The sequence below is a fragment of the Marmota monax genome, unplaced genomic scaffold, assembly GCF_021218885.2.
Source record: "Marmota monax isolate L192 unplaced genomic scaffold, Marmota_monax_Labrador192_F-V1.1 WCK01_AAM20220418_F8-fsc00097, whole genome shotgun sequence".
Taxonomy (NCBI): Eukaryota; Metazoa; Chordata; class Mammalia; order Rodentia; family Sciuridae; genus Marmota; species Marmota monax.
Window position 1 is genome coordinate 2114284 of NW_026694162.1, and position 20673 is coordinate 2134956.

At 40.1% G+C, this 20673-nt stretch overlaps 1 protein-coding gene across 2 annotated transcripts in view; it reads left to right on the forward strand.

Moving 5' to 3' along the window:
- Sema6a (semaphorin 6A) overlaps positions 1 to 20673 on the forward strand; it is a 125052-nt gene that overhangs the window by 43833 nt on the left and 60546 nt on the right. For both annotated transcript variants that reach the window (XM_046465842.2, XM_046465840.2), the window contains exon 2: positions 20397 to 20534. In XM_046465842.2, coding sequence (XP_046321798.1) covers positions 20435 to 20534 — 100 coding nt within the window. In that variant the 5' untranslated portion in view covers positions 20397 to 20434. The remainder of the gene's footprint in view (positions 1 to 20396; positions 20535 to 20673) is intronic.

Below are 20673 nucleotides of genomic sequence, written 5' to 3' on the forward strand. Positions count from 1 at the left end.
TGATAAATCCTCTGAAGACAGGAATTGCATATCAGATTATTCATTAATTGGTCTATTTATTTACCCATTAAGCATTTGTTAGCCCTTAGCCAGGTTCACCATCTAGTGGTGTGGGCAGATTAGTAAACAAATAATGTCAATTGAATTGCTATGATAGAACTCTCTTGCGTACTGTGGAAGAAAGGTAGTGAATAACTGTTCGTGTGAATCAGGGAGACTTTACAGAAGAGGTGTTGTTTGTCAAGTGTCTTAAGGATAGAAGTTTACAAGGCAGAAAATGGAATGGGTTAGAGAAGGGGGTGGTAGAGAAGGGATGTCAATGGTGAGATTGTTAAGGGAATAAAAACACCAAAACCCTAGCCAAGGGAAGAATAGAGCAAGATACAAAGGATAAAAAGAAGAAAAAAAAGCAAAGGAGAATAAGAAGTACTGTCCTTCCAAACTCCTCATCATCTACCCAATTCACTTAAATTATGAGAAATTCTCAAAACCTTGTTCAGGGCTTCATTCAAATCTGTTATATATTCTTTTTATTTCTTTTTCTTTTTTTTAGTTGTAAATAGACACAATACCTTTATTTTATTAATTAATTTATTTTTATGTGGTGCTGAGGATCAAACCCATACCTCACACATGCTAGGCAAGCACGCTACCACTGAGTTACAACCCCAGCCCTGTATATTCTTAATCTTGGGCAGCAGGCAGGAAAACCAGGGCGCTAGGACAGGGCAGTTCACCTGACTGCCCGGTGAGAAGATTCCTTCCTTGTCCCTCAGCCACCCTCCTCTTTGTGTTGGCCACAGTGCCTTGATCATAAACATAGACAGCCAATACTCAGCTTAAAATGCTGAAAACAAACAGTAGAAGGGTTCTTTCCTTTAAGGTGGTTGTATGTAGCTGGGAGGAGAGCTATGAGCCAAGTGATAATGACTAACACCACTGTCTGTGCGCTCTTCCTCTTTTTTCATTGGCATGGCACTCACAGAAGCATAACAAAAACACAACCCTCCCTCCCCCAAAGAAGGGGATTTAAATTTCCAGGAAATTTTGCACCACATTGCAGTTATTATCTTTTCAGAGTAGTTACAAAATATGATCAGCTCCAGTGAAGGAACAGAAGGCTGTGGTAGGAAAGTTCTGGGGACAGGGGATAATTGGAAAAGATAGATAGGAAGTGTTTTCAGGAAACAAGTATATGAAATTCGAAATGCTGAATGGTGAGGATGTTTCCAAATGCTAACCCCAAGTACAACGGACTTTTTTATTGTTGTTAAATGTACATTTTTTTATAACTTTATTTATTGATTTATTTATTATGTGGTGCTGAGGATTGAACCCAGTGCCTCACCCATGCTAGGCAAGTACTCTACCCACGGAGCTACAGCCCTGGCCCCACAAAGGGCTTTGAGAAGAAAATGGAAGTGTACATTTATTAGATGACCTTTTTCGAGCTGGGTGCTTTTCATTCTAATGTCCACTGTATGAAGGGAAAGGATTATCATTCCACTTTCCAGCCAAGAAATCAAGGCTTACAGAGATTAAATAACTTAGAACATTAGCTCCCTGAATATTAGCTACACTTTTGTTCATTGAGGAATTTCAATACCTACAACATGCCTAGCATACAGTAGGTGCCCAATAAATACTTTCTTAAACAATACAGACTCTAAAACCTGTGTTTACAAACTGACCCAAATCCAATGAGTCACTGAGATGCTAAATTTTTGTACCTGCTCTTGGGATAAGAGAGAGGCAAGCCAGAGGGTATTTAGTTGGAATAAATAACAAAGTAACAGCAGTAAAAACAAAGATAAAAAAGATGAAGACTCAAGCGATAGTATTGCCCAGGCCGTTACTCAAAATATTTTTTCTTATATAGTAGACATGTTTTTCTTGTCTTTAATAGCTAACCCCTAATGAATGAACTTCCAAAAATCATGTGTCTCTACACACATTCTATACGAGGTTAGGAACCTGTGAAAATAAATTGTTATGTTGCAAGACAGCTTTAACCCTAGCAAGCATTTGCTAGTAGAAACTCTGTAATGACTGTTAGTTTTTTGGTGATGACTGTTCAAGGTTTTTTTGTTTTGTTTTGTGCTTTTTTTTTTCTTTCTTCTTCCAAGGTTTGACAGCTGCCCCCTTGATATTTATGTGTTTCTTGCTAGGGAGCCCAAGATTCACAACTCTGGACTTGTAATGAGGAAAAGAACACAATACAAATAACCTGAAAAGGACTATGAATTGGATATCACCAGAGAGACAAATCACGTTTTCTATGCTGCTTTAATTGGAAAACAGTTCTTTCATAGGGTTACTTTCCCTTCAGCTGAGATAATTAAGTCTGGGATGACACTGCTGACCAGCTACTGATGATATATAGTTAGTTACTAACAATGCAGCAATCAGTAATCAAAATTTATATTTCCCAGGTTACCGGGGCACAGTGGAGAAGAAAAGCAGTTTTGATAAGGCTGGGAGATGGACTCCCTAATGTGGTGTTCATGTGGCCTCTGCTGCCCAGCATCTGGGTGGGTTCATTAGATCTGCTTTACTTCAACCCTGTGATAAAAGACAGTGTACCTATTGTAGGTGTTTATATTAGAAATACTTTGCAAGGCTCATGCTGGAAAAAGAAGTTTCTATGTGGCTCCCTGTAATTTTAATGGATTAAATCATATTTGTAAGTGGGCTGGCATAAAGGTAGGTGGGCACAAAACAAAAGTGGACAATTTTAAAGCCACTTCAGGAAGCTGGCACAAGTACAAGTTTTGGAGTCATGATTGATGATTCCTGGCTGTGGCTGGAGGCGTGCAAATGGAAGGGATTAGGAATCTAGTTCCGATACCATTTATGTTTATATCAGAAGTTTCCAAACGGATCTATCCACTAGACTCACCTGGGGAGTTACTAAAATTTTCAAAACCCAGTTCACACCCCCAAGTCAATTAAGTCATTGTTTCTGGTCATGGTGCACAAGCATCCTTAATTTGGGGAGCTCTCTAATTGATAATAATGTACCATCAAGTTTGGAAACCTGGTTTATGCTCAGGTATTAAAATATTTTGGTATTTGTTTATGGTCAGAGCAGCACATGCTGGCAGGGTGAGGAAAAAGAATGGAGACCTGGGGCACCTCTTGCCTCCAACGCTAAAATTGGAGTTGAAATTAGAATCAGAAACTTTGTCTCCTACCCCAATAAGAGACCTTAAACTCCAAAAGGAGCATCAGGCGACCCACTGGATGGAGAAGCCACTTCAGTGTGATTTCAGTAGACTCAGCTCTGAAGAGCAAAGGAGGCAAGAAAGGAAGAAATAAATCTTTGCCCCTTTCTTAGCATACAGCTGTGTTTGCTGAATAGATAAGGGAAAAGAGGAGTGGGTTCCCTGTGGCTCACCTCCCAGAAAGGGGTGCTGGGAGGCTGAAGGATACCTGCATTGATCATCCCTGCACATGGGCACCTCTCTACCCTGCTCTCTTCTCTATTTCTCCCTCTTTTAGTCAGTCTCACAGTCATTCTAGAATACTCTAAGAGGACCCTCCTAGAGGAGGGCATTCATTCAACTTCCCAAACATCAGGCATTTTTCAGATTTGTTTCTGAAGCCAGATTTGATCTTCTGTAGGAGGTGAATGGGAAGAAAGGGCAGTAAAGCCATAGAACATGGGGGCAGGCACCAGAAATGAACTGGTGAGATGGGAGGCATGAGGGGGTTCTTCTCACCTGCTGATAGAGAAGAGAAAAAAGAAGTTCGTGTACCAAAATCTCATGTATGGGAAAATTTTAAAAATCCATGAAGGGCATTTGCTTTGAGCTCATCTGATTCTTTGTATTTGACTTCAACTGCACCCTGTCTTTCTGAGTTTGTTACATTTTTTATTTGAAAGCTAATAAATTAGGCAACCATTCCCATGTCACACAGGCAGGTTTATGGGCTGTGTAAACTACCAACCACCACATATATCCATCTGGGTCACAAATAAACTAGAGGTATCATTGCTGACGCCACGGTCCCTATAAACTTCCCTCACCTCCATCCTGTATTCCAGAACATTACTATTGGCTGAACACACTGGAAAAGAATGGGATCCTGGAGAAAATTGTGGGAATTGGCAGGTATTAGTAGGCTTTAGTTCCAGGTTTGCCTCTGGAGACTGAGATTTTTAAAAATACAATAATGACTAGTCTTGTTTTGTTCTAAAAAAGAAACACATGCACGAGAAATTTTTTTATAAGAACATTAAAGAGTAGAACATAAAAAGTGAGTTTCATTCCCATATCTGACCCTTCGTCCTCCTCCCTCAGAGATGCTGTTACTGCATGCTGACATGTTGGAACCAAAATATTCACAACACTTAAAAAAAATTCAGTCAATCTTGGCTTGCATTTCAATTTTCATTAACAAAAATAGCCCCTTTTACAATCACTGTAGGACTCAGTTCACTGAAATGTAAAAATACTCAAAGCTACTTAAATCAAAATCAACAATACTTAACAAGTACCTTCAACGTACAAGCTGTTGCCTTAACAGGCCATTTCTAATGAGGATTTTACACATTTATGTTTCTTTCTTTCTTTCTTTTTTTCTGGTGAATAATTAACTCATCCAAGTTTATCTTACCAGAAGGACAGTCAGTCTTTGTTTTAGCTTATTTTCTCCAAAATAAAGATGAACAGGGGGAGTTGGATTGGGAACAGAAGTGGATTTGGGGAAAACCCACCCTTACCCTCCCTATCTCTTCTTTAATTCTCAGCCTTTCACCCAATCTCTTACTTGAGATCTGTTTTTTAAGCTCTGGGTGGGTGGTACATTCTGGCCAGAGTATTCTCACTCATCCCTTCTCCAGATGGACTGGCTTAAGGATCTAATAGTCTCAAAAGAAATAAAATTTCCCCAAGTTGGAGGTGAAGAAGAGCTGTAGTGCTTTCTGTCTTAAACATGTATGCTTGAAGGATGAGAGATGGTCATGACCTGGACAGTATCCCCACCCGCGTACTGTCTGCAGAGGGGAAACACCCACACTGTGTCCCTACTGAGGCATTCTGGGCTGACTGCACAGATGAGAGCTCCAGAGCCCCTCAGACTCCAGCCAGCAACATCTGTATATCTTCTCTCCAGCTGGCTGGCCCAGCTGTTCTGGTGTCAAGAGAAAGTTATGAGTCACTGGGAAGGGATTTGAGACAAGAGTGAAGTTAAATCATCTCTTGGGGTCTGTTTGTCATTGGCAATTGAGCCTGAGTAATAAGCCAGTGGTTGACATTCCCAGGAAGGTCGCACAACCAGAGCCCAACTTCACGTCCTGCATGGCAAGACCGCTAAGCTCTGTAGGGAGAAACAGGGTGGGGTCCTATGGATGCCATATGTCCCCGTCCCCCCAAAATTCTGGTTATTGTCCATGATACCAATTATTATACCATCTCTCTCCATGCCAAGGCTTTTTGACCATTGACCTACTCTACAGCTAGGAGACTGAATGAATGAGGGTGGCCCATGCTCCAGGACATTGTTTGGTCTCTTGATTCCAGGCACAATTTTTTTTTTTTTTTTTTGGTCAACAGAACAATATGAAAACAGCTGCCAGAAGAGTCTGCGTCCACAGCAGGATTTTGCTGGACCATCTGAGACTTTCTAATCAGTGTTTCCCTAGTATGTGGGAGGTAGGACTTTTCAGAGGATCCAAGAGCCATAGACAGTCAGGCTCCCTGCTGGAACCCTAAATGTTGTCTCATCTAGTCCCACATTCCATGTCTGAATGCCCTGGGCAGTATTCCTTCTGCCCAGGCACTCCTCTGGTCTCCCCAGCCCCTTAAGTTGACCAGTTTGTGTTACTGGGATTGATAGAAATTTTCTCCTTGTTTTGATCAGAGGGGTCATTCCCGTGTGGTTTCCATCCATTGCTTAGTTCTACCCTCCCAACTGACTTTTAGGTTTTCAGATATCTGAAAAATGCCAATCCTTGCCCCCTCACCTCTCTTCTTTCCTTTTTCCTAGTACCTTTCCCCCAGAAATTGTCTGGAGTAACATATTATTCAATATATAATTAAAAATGTATAGTATTTGTTTGGAATTTGCTATGCACTAGGCGTTGTTCTACAATATGGGAGATACAGTAATTAATAAGAGAAATTTGTCCTTATGGAGCTAACATTCTAGAGGAGGGGAGGGACCGATGAAAGCAAGTAAGATAAATATGAAGTAGAAACTAGTGATCCAGGTGCTGTGGTGTACACTTGTAATCCCAGCAACTTGGAGGATGAGGCAGGAGGATCATGAGTTCAAACCCAGCCTCAGCAACTTATCGAGTCCTTGAACAACTCAGTGAGACCCTGTCTCTAATAAAATATAAAAGAGGGCTGGGAAGGGGCTCAGTGATAAGAGTGCTTGCCTACCGCATGTGAGGCACTGGGTTCAATCCTCAGCACCACAAAAAAATAAATGAATAAATAACATAAAGGCATTGTGTCCATTAAAAAGTGGAGAGGCAGGGGTGTCATTGGTGGTTAAGCACCCCTTGGTTCATCTCTGGTAACAAAAAAAAAGAAAGAAAGAAAGAAAGAAAGAAAAGAAAAACTAGGAGCAGATCTAGTTGCATAAACTAAAATTAAAAGGTTAAAAAAAAAAAAAAGAGCTCTGGTGGTAGCACATGCCTGAAACCCCAGAGACTTAGAAGTCTGAGGCAGGAGGATTACCAAGTGGGAGGCAAGCCTCAGCAATTTAGCAACACCCTGTCTCAAAGTAAATTTTTAAAATAAGATTAAAAAAGACTGGGTTTGTAGCTCAGTGATAAAGCACCCTTGGGTTCAAGCCCTAGTACCAAACCCAAACCCAGAAATAAATGAACAAACAAATATATAATTAATATATATATATATATATATAACTTTAAACGTTTTTAAAAGGTGTTGGGCTGTTTTGAAGGGTCGAGGAAGGCCTCTCTGAAGAAGTGATATTATAGCTGAATCCTGAATGACCATGAACTACCTGTATGAAGACTGGCTTAAGATCATTCCAAGCAGAGAGAGCAGTGTGTCCCTAAGACAGTAATGAAAGCCTGTATCTTTGAGGAAAGCAAGGAAGGAGAGGGGCTGGTGCAGAATGGGAAATTGTGGAATAGACAATGACAGAGTCAGGGACATGGGTGACACCTCTAGTGCCCAGGATAGGGGTTTTAATTTTGGTGTTAATGCAGTAGGAAACCACTGAAGTGTTTATGCAGAGTAGGGCATGATTTGATCTGTTTTTAAAACACTAACAGTCACTACATCAAAACTAAGTTGAGGGAGGGCAAAGTGGAAGAAGACCAATTAGAGAGCTATGGTAGTAAATCTAGATGAGCTGAGAATGGCATAGGTTATGAGGACCTACGATCGTAGGTATGATGTGGGGAGACAGAGAACTGGGCATGCGCTTTGGAAGTAGAATCAGTGCCTGCATGTTAACTCTTAACCCTTGGAGCAGGGTTATAGCTGTTCATGTGCTATCTTCCATAGTGGCCTAGAGCCATTCTAAGAGCAGAACCCCCAGCAAAGCCTGTAACCTGGGTCTTCCCCCACAGTCTCAGCACATGCCTCGCTGTTCATATCACAGACTATGCCCTTTCTAAAGTGAATGAATGAGTGAATGAGCAAGTGAAAGCTACCAACAAAGGCAGTTGCTGTGTGTCTTATCGAATATTGAAAAAAACATCTTCCTTCCATGCCTACACACTTGCACAGTATTTTCTCACATCTCATGTTCTTGCTAGTAACTCCCAAAACACTGGAGGTACAAAAGCAATGTTCCTTTGGAATAAAACTACTTTCAAAAAAATGGAAACATCACTGATAATAACTCTCATTAACTTTCAAATGTGCCTCCTGCCTAAGGAAGGAAAGACACCCTTCCGTCCCCACTTGCAGATGGTGGAGCGGTGCCCCAGGAAAATGGTAATCTTGCCCAAGCTCCACATAGCACCTTTCTCTCTCCTCATTGACGATTCTGGAAGATACTCAGCTTTCTTTCATGCCTTGGTGATGCTGGAAAGAGCTGATTAAATAGATATGTGAAGAACACATCTGCCTGTTCTTGCATATCACTTTAGAATGACTTTCCCCCCACTCTTTGGAAAGATGAAGACTGTGTTAACTGAACAGGAAGAATATTGCTCTTGGAGAAGAAAATTATTCTGCTTTAGTCTTTTAGTTATTCAAAGTGAACCTGGGGAATCTCCTTCATGAAAAGAAGTTCATGCATTATTCCCCGCTCCATGGGTTTCGTAGCTGTGATTTCTCCATCTCATGGCTCAGATCCTTGAATTCTTAGCAGTGAAAACCCAGATGGACGTCTGCTTCTTGGAAACCAGGAGATCAGTAGCTTTCAGAGCCCTGGATTCATTTCCGGTGCCTCTATTTCTTCCCAGAAAAAAAAGGATACGTGCCTGCGGGGAGCCGCGTGCTGTGCTGGGGTGGTGCGCCTGGGCTGTTCTGCTGGGTGTCTCACACTCACTTTCTCTCTGATTTATCACTTATCTTTTGTCTGACCCTCAGCACATTAATTTGGTTTCTGCCTGTCACACTCAAGCTTATTGAATAATTTCACTTTTCCTCTTGATTTTGGTCTTTCTGGCAGAGATTATAATTACAGTGATTGTCTGCTGTGCTATTAATTATGAGAATTGTGTCATTTTTAAAAAAAAATTTAAGGGTTAATTGGTGATATCCATAGGCTGTCTTCCCTTCATATCACTCGGATTGCTGTAATTACCCTTGTGTCCAGGTTATCTGACATTAACCACTTGCCTCCATTTTCTCTCAGAGTTAAAATTGATTACCATTGTGTCTGATGACCAATGGCCACTTTCTAAGACAGAAAGGGGAGGGGCGATGGGAAGAGGAGCACCTCAAAGAAGAAGAGGTGAGAGCACATCTTCCACCCCCACCTGTTGTCTGCCTCAAAAATTCTAGAAATTCAAATTCTTCCTTTTACTTTTTAGTCCCTAAACTTAATGGTGTTTCCAAAGGAAATTGCAGATATTTGAAAATTAAAAGCAGGAATGTGTAACGGAGCAAAGGACAGATCCTGTCAGCTGACAATTTCCTCTCAGAACCTGACAGGGATTGGATAAGGACATTTCCAGGTTATTCCATGGGGGAAAGAAAGATTACAGGTTGCTGGCGCTATGGACATTACTTACGGACATTACTTTGGAGACACCACCACCAAATGCACGAAAAAGCCTGTCTACCCATTAATACAGAGAGAGGAAGGAGTGCTGAATTGCCTTTAGTTGGCTGTCAGATGGGAGGAAAAGCAGAGTTCACTCAGGCAGAGGGGTGAGGCAGTCACTTCTGTTGCTGGATGTCATTGCTTACCCATGGGAGACTTGGAGAAGCTCTCTATCAAGATTACATCCGCTTTGTGAGCATCATTTATTTTGTGTAAGACTCTTCTTGTGGGTCCCTTGTAAGGAAAGGAGACTGGAAACTTGTCATTATAAACCCAGAAAAGAGGAAATAAAGAATTGGTAACTCAGTCAGCAATTCGTAACCTCAGAATAATTCTTGCAAGGATAATATGACACACATTTTTAAAAAATAAATGAAATCAGATTAATTTTGTTTAATTCCCTGAGGATTTCACAACACACTGTGGGATAATTAGAGAGCTCCCATCTTAGCAAAACCAGTGTTGGGAATTTAGCTCTAAGGATCTCCTTTTTTTCTTTCATTTTTTTATCTTGTTTTTAATCTCTTCAGGAACAAAGACATATATAGTTTCTCTCTCTCTCTCTCTCTCTCTCTCTCTCTCTCTCTCTCTCTCTCTCTCTGTTTTTATAAACCCTTGAAACAGATATGTTTCAGAATTTAAAATTTTTCAGATTGTACAAAAGTGATATGGGACACATACCCCAGTAGGTTCTATAGCAATGTTAGTAGTCAAACCCATTAACAGTTTTGCAGTGAACTATATAAATATTAACTCTAATGGGAATAAATAAAGAGTATAAATGGACTCATGCAAGTTCAAGTCAAGTTTGTCTTCAAAACTTGTTCATGTTTGTTGGTTTTCAGGGACTTAATTTTGTTTGTAATTGCAAATAAGAGATCATTTGCCTGTATTTCCAAAACCATCTTGCTTCACCCAGATCCAGAAAAACAGGGTCAAGCAAATTTTAATTTCCTTTTCAACCTACAGAAATTGAGGCAGATTTTTAAAACAACTAGTAGTACCAAAATGGATGGGCCAGGTGCTGACTGCCTCAGTATGCTGGGTCACCTTCCAGTGAACAGGGCTGTCAGTCTGTTGCTGTATTGTGACCCTTAACCACCTATACAAAGAAACAAGTCCTTAAGTAGTGGAGACATTCAAACAAACCCATGATTTCCTGGAGCTTACTTTCATTGGCCTTGGGGAAGCATATCTTTAGGATGTTTGGGAATAATTATTAATTTTGAAGGTAGGATTTCATATTAAAAAGCAAATAAACTTTGGGGAAGGGGTATCACTAGATGTAACTCCAATTTGGGCAACCCATGAATGGTGTTCTCCTTACCCTAATTCAAATTGATGACTGCTTTTGGAAAACTCCTGGGTTATTTTGCTCTAAGCAAATCAAGCCAACCTCACAAACCCCTTTTTACATGTAAAAGTATATGAACACAGCCAAAAAAGATGACATTAATTTCAGAAAAACTTGGCAATATCCACCAAATTCAATAACAGCTTTAAATGTGTAGGTTTGCGATTTTCACCCAACTCAGGGGGACATAAAGCAGACTTTTTTTGTTTTGTTTTAATAAATGAAACAGATTTCCTAAGAATTGTGGGAGAAATTATGGAAACTCAGGAACTAATGCTTCCCTCTTCTATTCAGGATGTGTCTAGACATACACAGACATACAGAGAATTCACCGTGTACAAAGAGAATTTACTGATGATCATGCTCCATTTTGGAGCAGATCCAGAAATAGTATTATGTCTCATTTTGTACAATCAGAAGCTATTAGTGAATTATAAACTCTATTTTTGGCTTTGGGGGTACAAGGCAAACGCATGGGAGCTTACTTAATAGGAGTGCAGTGAAAGATGTCAGTGCAGTGAGCACCAGAGGACCCGACTCCAACGTTTTTGTTCGGAGAAACGTTTTTCACTCTCTTTCTGATCTTGAGACTGTCACCCTCCCGCCCCTCAACTGTAATTTACAAACAAGAAGACAATAAGGAATACTAGGGATTGGTCAAAATTGTCACTATCCACGATTGTGAGCATTACCATTCAGGGATGTTATTCAGAGTTCAAGAAAAGAGAAACCTGCGGGTTGTTTTCCTTGCTCTATGAGCCATGTTTGAAGTTGACTCCCACTCCAAAAACTGGGGGGAAAAAAACACATCCTGCAACTTCAAAGCCTGAGCAAACCCAGGCAGAATAAGGATCAGGGAGGTTAGATTATGGCTAGAAGAATCTGTTTTCTCTCAACAACTGAGAGTAAAGAGAGGAGAAATTATTAGGGAGAGTTGTCCTGTCAAAGGGCAGTAGTTTCTTTATTTTACTTTAAATTCCCTCAGGATTTTGACAAAGGGTTGTGAAAAACTCTAGTCACTAAATACTCTGATTTTCACCTTTGAATTCATTCTGAAGATATCTTTCTAAGGGTTTGGGAAAATACCTTGGACCTAGGTGTGTTATTTTTGCCGTCTGCTTCATTTTTAATGAAATCATAAATATACAGAACATTAGCTAGAGTAATGGGAAATCACCCATATGCTCAGTACTTTGAACAAAAAAATACAAATATTCTGAATTTAAGCTTCAGAGTTTCCCCCATCCCTTCTTTTTATTTTCTCATATCCCTGGAAGAAGGAAGAAGAAGAAGAAAAAAGCCAGACACATTTTTAATTCTCAGTTAAAATACTTTAAACAGATCTTTGGGTGAAATGAAAAAAAAAAATCCATCTATTACTTTAAACAAATGTTTGAAATTCCTTAAGCAAAGAGCAAAATAGCCCAATTTGACAGTTCAAAAACCCAATCAGCATGGAGTCTTCTGTTTTAATATGCAACTGCCTTGACCTGATCCTCCTACCACAAGGTCTGCCTCCTCCATGGGCCTAGGGTATGGGGGGTTGTTGGGGAGTGGACACCCATGCAGTGATCCAATCCAAGGCTTTCTCTCATGAAAAACTTTGCTGACCTTCCCACCACATGTAAATAAGTGTGCAACACCTTCACTCCCAGATAGTATTCTCTTCAACAGAATTTTAATTTCTTTTGAGAAATGATCATTGTTCATTATTTCCATGGTCTTATTTCTATTTGGGGAACAATAGGCAGGAGCTGTCAGGCCCATCCACTAAATAGTAAGATCCTGGGTGTGGGTTGAGGGGGAGTTCCCGTCCCTGTCTCTATCAGCAACCCAGCACAGAGCCTGGCTCCCAGTAGAAAACAGGGAGTCAGTGAGGTAGAAACCAGGCAATGGAAATAATGAACATCAGGCACCAAGCCAAGGAGAAGTGAATGAAGTCTGGCTCCCTTTCTAAAAGTAGTGTAATATAGGGAAAGAGGGCCATGAGGACTCAGGAGTCCTCAACTGCTGTTCAGCCTTGCCACTTTTGAGCAGCTCCACATTAGATGAGTGACCTCACTTCTCTGAGCCTCGGTTTTCTTAATGGTAAAATAAAGGGATTATTTGTTTCTGCAGCTGAAGCCCATATTTGAGTTCAGCAATATGGTAAAAAGTTTAAAAAGATGGGGATGGCCAAAAGCTGAGACATGCCATGGGCAAACAGACTTGGGACTATTGCTGATTTCTGAGATCAAGGTATGCCACAGTCTTTTCAGGCCTGCTAAGATCATGACTGCAGTAGCCGAGTCCTAATGAGTCATGAGACTGCAGCTGAATCGTCTAAGCCAAGTGCATTAAATTCATTAGCTCTGGGTGTTTGTGGTGGGGGTAGAGAAAGGAAACCAACATAACAAAAAAATCACCCAAGACTTTCCTTCTCCCCTCAAAAGATCATAGGTATACAACCAACCTTTATTAAAAGAAAAATCTTTTTTTTTCCTAGAAGAACTTTTGAATTCACAACAGTTTTTTTTTTTTTTTTTGAGCCTTTGTGACAGTGGTTTCAGATCTAAAATGGAACATTACACTCAGTCGATATTTATTATTATCTCCCATTGAATGTCATCATCATTCTCCAAAATGTGTTGAAGTTAGGTCTGTGGCATTTCCTTTTCCTCCAAAATGGGTGCTTTTATGTCTCTGTTAATGGCTCAGAAGAAGAGAGGAAGACCAGATGCTTTATTAAGAGGCTAGAGCTATTTTTCTGATTTTTCTGAATCTTATATCTTAATGCAAATACCACTGAACAGTTGGCTCTCGTGGTCCCTGAAGACAGCAGACAGCAAAGGTTTCAACCAGGATCAATGGGCCCAAGTTGTTTCTAAATCCATCTGGGAAGTGTTCTAGAATCTTTGACCGGACTCTGCAGCCTTTGGACAGCAGCATTCCCATGCTGCATTCTTTGAAACCAGGCTGACCTGGTCATTGAAGGACATCTGCTATTTAAACAGTCATTAGTTCTTTAAATTTTTCTATGGTGCAAAAATAATCAGCAGTTTTGATCTCTGTGAGACAGGTGTCCAGCATTCAGCAAGCTGCATTTGCCACACAAACACCTGCTTTCCCACCTCTGCCTGGGCAGGTTTGTTACTCTGACTTGAGAGGTGTCCAGTCTTTTTAGCCACTGAAGCAGGCAGCCCCCCTTCTTACTCTTCACAACTGACCCTGTTCTTCATGTGTATTGACTTGAAAACATCAACATGAGGGAGGCTGCTAGGATACAAGTGGTTGCACTTAGCACAGTAGTGTCATGAGATAATCAATTCCTCCTAAAACTGTAGTTGAGAAGCATTTGCATCTTTCTATCACCTTAAGCCTGCAATCACAGGCCCATAAAGTGGAATGAGCCTTTGCCTGCCTACATGTTTGGAAGCAACTGTATACTTCTTTTATAGATTTTTATTACTGAAGCCATTAGGGACTTTCAGCTACTCTGTCCACATAAGCATAGAAGCATAGATGCATCAACCTATATTCAGTTATTATCTTAAGTGCAGTTTCCATTTATGCCAGCATATCTCCCACCCCACCCCCGCTCTTTCTCTTCCCCCACCCTCTCTCTCTCCAGCCTTCCTTCAGTTCCCTTTCTTTGATGTCCTGGGAAGGACATAAACTTGGTCATCACAAAGATCCGGGGTTTTAGTCCTGGCTTTCCCTTTTGACTATTATGCTGTAACTTTTTATTAATGGGTCATAAATATTTATTTTGTGCTGCCTGGACATGTTGCCTAAACTCCCTGAGCCTCAGTTCCTCATTGTGTACAGTGGAGATGACAAGGCCTGTCTATCTGTGATGTTTAGACAAAATACCACGCACATGTACGGCACATTCAGAGGGTGCTTGATGAACATCCACTTCCATCTCATCCTTTTCTGTTTGCACATCATTATTTTCCTTTGCACTAGTGTATAATGATTTATATTTTTAAAAAAATCACACCAATGTGAATGTGATTCCTGAAACAGACTCCCCTGCTTCCCCTGGAACCCACTTCCAGAGATAGGAATTTAGTGACTAGGAGGGAGGGATAAAGGGCATTTCTCCTACTGAAATGGTAGGATACCAGGAGCTAACTGGGGTGGGCCTGCCTGAGATGTTAAGTCCAAGAAAAGCTATTAAAAGGTGATTTTTAGTGTCTCAACTGAGAAACAAATAAACCTTTATGGAAGACCGTGCAGTTTCTGAGATACTAGAGTTAAGGAAACAGAGCTGAAGATGGGGAAACTGAGGCTCAGAAAGTTTAAGCATCTTGTAAAGGTTTCCAGGCATAAGTGGGCCAGGTTTCCAAGCCCCTGTTCTACCATCTGCCCTTTCTGTTCTCTGTGTCATTGGCATCCATTTGGTTTCATGAAGAAGCTTTATAAGCAATATAAATTTAAAAATGTAGACAGTCAACCCTGAAAGGAAAAGATGATGAGGCCAGAGAGCCAGAGGAATAAAATAAAATGAAATATTACACTTAGTGTACACCCCAACTAAACTCTGAATATGATCAAGGGGTGACAATAGCTTTCTCTTTGGCCAGGTCCGTGTTTCTGGGACCTGCTCTTGGTCTTGAGACTGAGTGGAAGCAGTATAGTACGCTGGCTCCTCTGCCTCAGAATGACCGGCTTTTCACAGCTTTCTATGCCGTGCCTGTTACCACCCGCAGAGAGCTACGCTCAAGTTTGTTCCCTGTCCCGTGGGCCACACACAACATCACGCATGAGTACATTGATTGTCCCTAGACCTTCTGAAGCATGTACTTGTTAGGGGCAGCCAGGAAAGAGTGTAGAAAACACTAAGCCCTGTTCCCACCCGTTCATTTTGGAAAGCGCACTTTGCTTGCCAAGGTACATTGACTTTTTCTGACCTCGACCTGCCTGCCTTTTTCAGCCTCTCCTGAGTTTCAGATAGTGCCTGACCCAACAATCAAAGCCTGAATATTTCTGTCACCACCTTTCAGGGCAAGGAGGAAGGTGTGGGGATCTTTAATACCCCACCCTGTCTCAGCTAGGTGCCTTATTGCTCCTCCTGCCTCAATTTCCCACCCAGATAGTGTGCCTGGCTTTGGAAATGTGTGACCCTGGGGTGGCTTGGTTCAAGGTCATTCCCTGTATTAATCACTCTTACACACATACACCCTTCTTCACTGGGACAGAATTGCTTAGAATTGTAGGATCTCAGCCTAGAGGAGTTTTACAGACCGTTACATTTCATGTCCTTTAAGTTTGCAGGTGAGAAAACCAGGAGTCAGCCAGTCTGACTGACTGGCATTCTCAGGATTGCACCATTAGCATGCCCTTCCTTTTACTAATGACACTGGAAATAATGAAAAGTTCCTATGATGTCAGTAGAAATTGTACTTTTTAAAAGAATTACTAAAACATGGTAGTGAATAACTTTACTCATGGAAAAAAGAAAACTACCCCCCATCATCATTTCCTCTTTATTTCAAGACCATACTTAGATTTTTCAGATGTCTATTATTTTTCATATCAGTTATTTTCACAATTTTATGACCAAATTGAATATGGATGACAATATTCTGGAAGATATCATTGTGGATACCAAGTCAGACACAGGTTGTGTATGTGCAGCCAGGTCCATGATGCAAGTTATTGATTTTATTTCAGTCTTGAAGTGAATGTGTGGAGTAGCCCAAATGGGTTTTTAAATAAGCAGCATCTGTTCATTTGTATATATAGATGTTGGGTCCCGCAGGGTCTGTTTGCTAAGGCTGACACTCAGCAACTTGCAGATGATAGTAAAGTTAAGCAGAATACCTCATGTAATGAAAGCAATATGATTAACCTGGGTGGCATGGAGGTTGCCTTCACAGAGGTGAACAGGTGAGGAAGGCTTTCTAAGACAATGAAAAATGGAGGGAATATTTCCACCTGGAGAGGGCCAGTCCTTGTACTTTGGGCAGCCACCAGTCAGCTTCAGAAGAGTCATGGGCCAGCAAAGTCAGATCCCTGCATTTTTTTTTGGGGGGGGGGGAGGGCAGAAATTTGGAGCTCTAAGTTAAATATCCTGTTTTTCCCCCTCTATGTTGCTAACTCAGTTTTTTTTTTTTCCTCAGTGAGCCAATTTTGAAACGTACCACCAGTTTGTGAGCCCCAGGATCATTTTCCAGGGCAAGATCTGGGGAATAGTTGGGAAGAGGGTTATAGCTCATATCAGGGGTAAGCCTGAGTGGTACTTTGGCTGGGTAGGCTTACCATGGCTTCCCAGACCTCATAGCTTTTTATAAAATTAACCTCATTGATTAGAGCTAAGATGTGGCAATTGGTGACCTCATTCTCTGACTTCATAATCATTTCCAGGTCCAATGACACCCTGTTTGCTTCATACTTGGTTGGCACAATGACCTACTTTTGACAAGGGCATGTGAGAAATGTGTGTGTGCATGCATGAATGGATGGAAGGTCCAGTTGCTGAAGGTATTTCATTTTAAAACACAATTGTCAGTGAGAATGCATTTGCAGGATTTTCAGAGCCCTTTTGTTTGGTCTTCAATCTGGAATACCTGAAGGCTAGTTTCCTGGCTGATTAGCATTCTACACGGTTCATTTGGCTCATGCCAGCCAATAGTCACAACACCATTTGTGCCTCACAATTCTAATTATTCAATTTGGTCATAAAAACTATTGGGAAAAAATACAGTAAAAAAGAATTTTTGTCTGGGCTCGGAATGCACAGAAAGTCAACATGAATTAATGGACCTAAATAGACCTAAGATTTTCATGAAGCTGATGACCAAATTTAAGAGTGTTGTTAAGGTTTTCTGTGAATTTCATAGGTTGGACAGAGTGGGATTGTAACTTTATAGTAATGGTGTGGTTTACAAAGGCCAATTCTCTTCAGGCTAAGAATAGTTGCAGACTGAGACAATTTGATGGAAATTTCAAGGATAATAAGCTTATTTTTGAAGTTAATGTTTTTGTGAAGAGACCTTTTATTGACAGTCTTCCCTTATCTAATTTTCTGAATAAATGCTTAAGTCCATGTCATCTTTAGTCTATATAAGCAAGTCACAGACAAGGAAATAAACTTTTGCAGATACCTATGAATATGCTACATGTGAATAGTTTTTACAAATTTCACAAATTAAACAATTTTGTGAATTGCAGCAGCCCAGATTTTAAAACTCAATAGAAAATTCTTGCTTATTTTTGTTCTCCTCGGCTGCTGAAAGTCCATGTTACCCTGATCTTAGAGAGGAGACCCAAGTCCATATTTTGTGGAATGGGAAATGACAACATAATTGAATGAGGATTCCTTCACAAAATAGTCATTTCAACAAGAAAATACATTGTCTACATATTTACAAGGGTTAGGGTCCAAAGTTGAGTAGGAAGGGAACAATATATCAAAACTTCAGCCGAAGAAAAAATTTAAAGTGTTCACGTGGACCAGCCAGCATAAGCAGTTCTGCCAGAACACTTTTACCCATGTGATGCACATGTTAACTCCCTGATGATGTGATGATAGAAAGACACATAAAACAGCTATTTTTCCTGGCAGAGAGCCCTCCTGTAAACCTAGAGATATTTAAATGACATATCTCAGCTGTGATCCTGGCTATATGTAAGGATTAAAAGAAGCCATTGAATTGCATAATAGATTTCTTCTGCATGCATTGCTCTTCCTGCCAGCTTCAGGCTTGAGATTTTTGCATCTGACCCATGCAATCTTGCGTTGGAAAGAATTAGAATTGGGGTGTGTGTGTGTAATAAAGTGTAATAAAGCAGTGGGGCTTTGTCTTGTTTGTGGGACATTTGTACAACGATGAAGGCCATTGTGGAAGGATAGAGACTCATTTGTCATGTTGAGAGAAATTAATCTGAAAACATACATATATATTTTCCAAGATTTCTAAAGGAATGAGAATCAACCTTTTGAGTTTCCTTTATTCTTCCATTACAAGCTGCAAACTCTGAGGCAATGTGCTTTTACTGTAATTCTGCTCTTGAGTTTTCCATAAAATGTTGCCACTTCTTTCTCTTCTCCATATGCTTTCTCACCTAAAGTGTAACAGCTAACTGGTGTCTTGTTTGTTTTACTTACTCCTGTTATTGATTCCTTCTCTTTAATGTTAAACTGAACAGGAGCCCTGAGAAGCAAATGGGGCAGCTAAGAGCCTCTTTCTTTTGCGTTCAGACTCTTCAGATTAGGAAGAACTGGCAAATAAATAAATGAATAGTCTTGCTTTTAACCCGCCTATAAATACATGTTTATGTCTCTTAGTAATGGATTACCCTTGTGAATAAGTAATCATTTAAATTTTAATCTGTGCATCAGAGTTGAAGATATGGAATTGCTTAGGCTTTTCTCTCAAACTCTCTCTTTGATTTTCAAGATAAAGTAAATTAATTAATGTGCACTTTTCAGTTGAAGAAATGATTAAGACCCAGCTCTGTCTGTGAAATTATAAGTTATGATGCAACATAACTCAGGACTTATTAGTGCTTTCTTTTGACAGGAAGAAAAGAGACATAGGTAGCTAATATTAAAATGGTGTTCCAAAAAGCACAAAGTTAGCAGTTTGTTTGCCAAATTAACTTTCAAAGACATCCAGGTTACAAAGGTTGACATTTCTACACGCAAATCTTAAATGATTGATGGGATACTGTAAAACAGCTTTGTTCAAAAAAGATAATCTTTGGCAGGCTACTTCAAAGACCTCTACTCTGGAAAGATGGAAAAGCTTCTTTATAAAAAAGCTAGAAATCCATTTTATATTAATTTCCCTGATAGATCAATATGTATTTGAATTATGTCTGAGAATTAGAATTATGTGATATTTATTGTATTAGGAGTCTTTTTTTTTCCGTATCCTGCAGTTCCACGTGGGATTTTTATTTCTAAGATGTAGAAGAATTTTTCTACACATAAAGAGCATCTTTAAGAAAATACAGATGGGTAGAACAGTATATATGGCATTTTATTTACTACTGTTTCATGGCAAGGTAGTATTTAAGACTAAAATATATAGAAATAGGATGTTTTTAAATCAGTGTTACTGGTTCAGATTTTCCTTGTGGGACCCTTCACAGAATCTGAAGGTATTTACTTATGTCTTTTAAAATATAGATTGTTTTATTTTATTTATATCTAAGGTCACTATAGAATTAGGCAAATGAGGGGTGAAAATGTCAGCTAAGGGGTTCAGCAGACACTACAAATGAGCAATGGGGTCAGTTGTGTGTGTTCATGTCCTGGGAATAGAGGTGCCATACCTTGGAAATTCTGTCACTTAGGTCAATATGACATATATTCTAATTTTCTATAAAGAAAATGAAAATCTTCATTACTATCAGAAATCTATTTTTTTCAATATTGGCAACTATAAGATTCTGAAAGATCCCAGGCTAGGCCCACAAAATATGTTTGGGAGATGGCAGTATTTGATCTGTATAGACCTGTTAAGAAAAAGAAGCATTTACCTTAACAACAACAACAACAACAAAGTGCTCCCCAGATGTTTACACTTTTTGGAATGCAGAGTTTCCTAAATGTGCAATAGCTGTTGTACAATGGCCTAAACATGGTCCAGTCATAGGAACTGAGATCCTGTGTCCTGTGTTTGGAAGAAGCTTTGCAAAAGGACTCGAGTACAGGGGAGGAGGGTACAGTGGGCATAGGGTACAGATTTCTCACGGAGAACAGTTATCAGTGAATTCACAGGGGACAAGATATGAGGCAGAGGCCTTTTTGTCTCAAATTATCTTCAAAACCATTTCATTTTATGGAATTGGATATAGCTGACTTGCAAGAGGAAAAAAAAATCCCTTCTTTGCTCTTTGGCAGGGTGAAGTAGAAAAATAAAGTCTCCCCGCTGAACTACTATGAGGTCAGAAGCCTTGCTGCTATATTTCACACTGCTACACTTTGCTGGGGCTGGTTTCCCAGAAGATTCTGAGCCAATCAGTATTTCGCATGGCAACTGTAAGTACCACAAACTTGCTCGCCTTACCTTTCTGCAGACAGCCTGTGTCAGCCTAGCAAATGAATAAATAAATAAATAGGAAAGCAGGCTTAATCGTTTCCACCTGTGTAGATGGCAAAGGTAGATAATCTAAGTCTA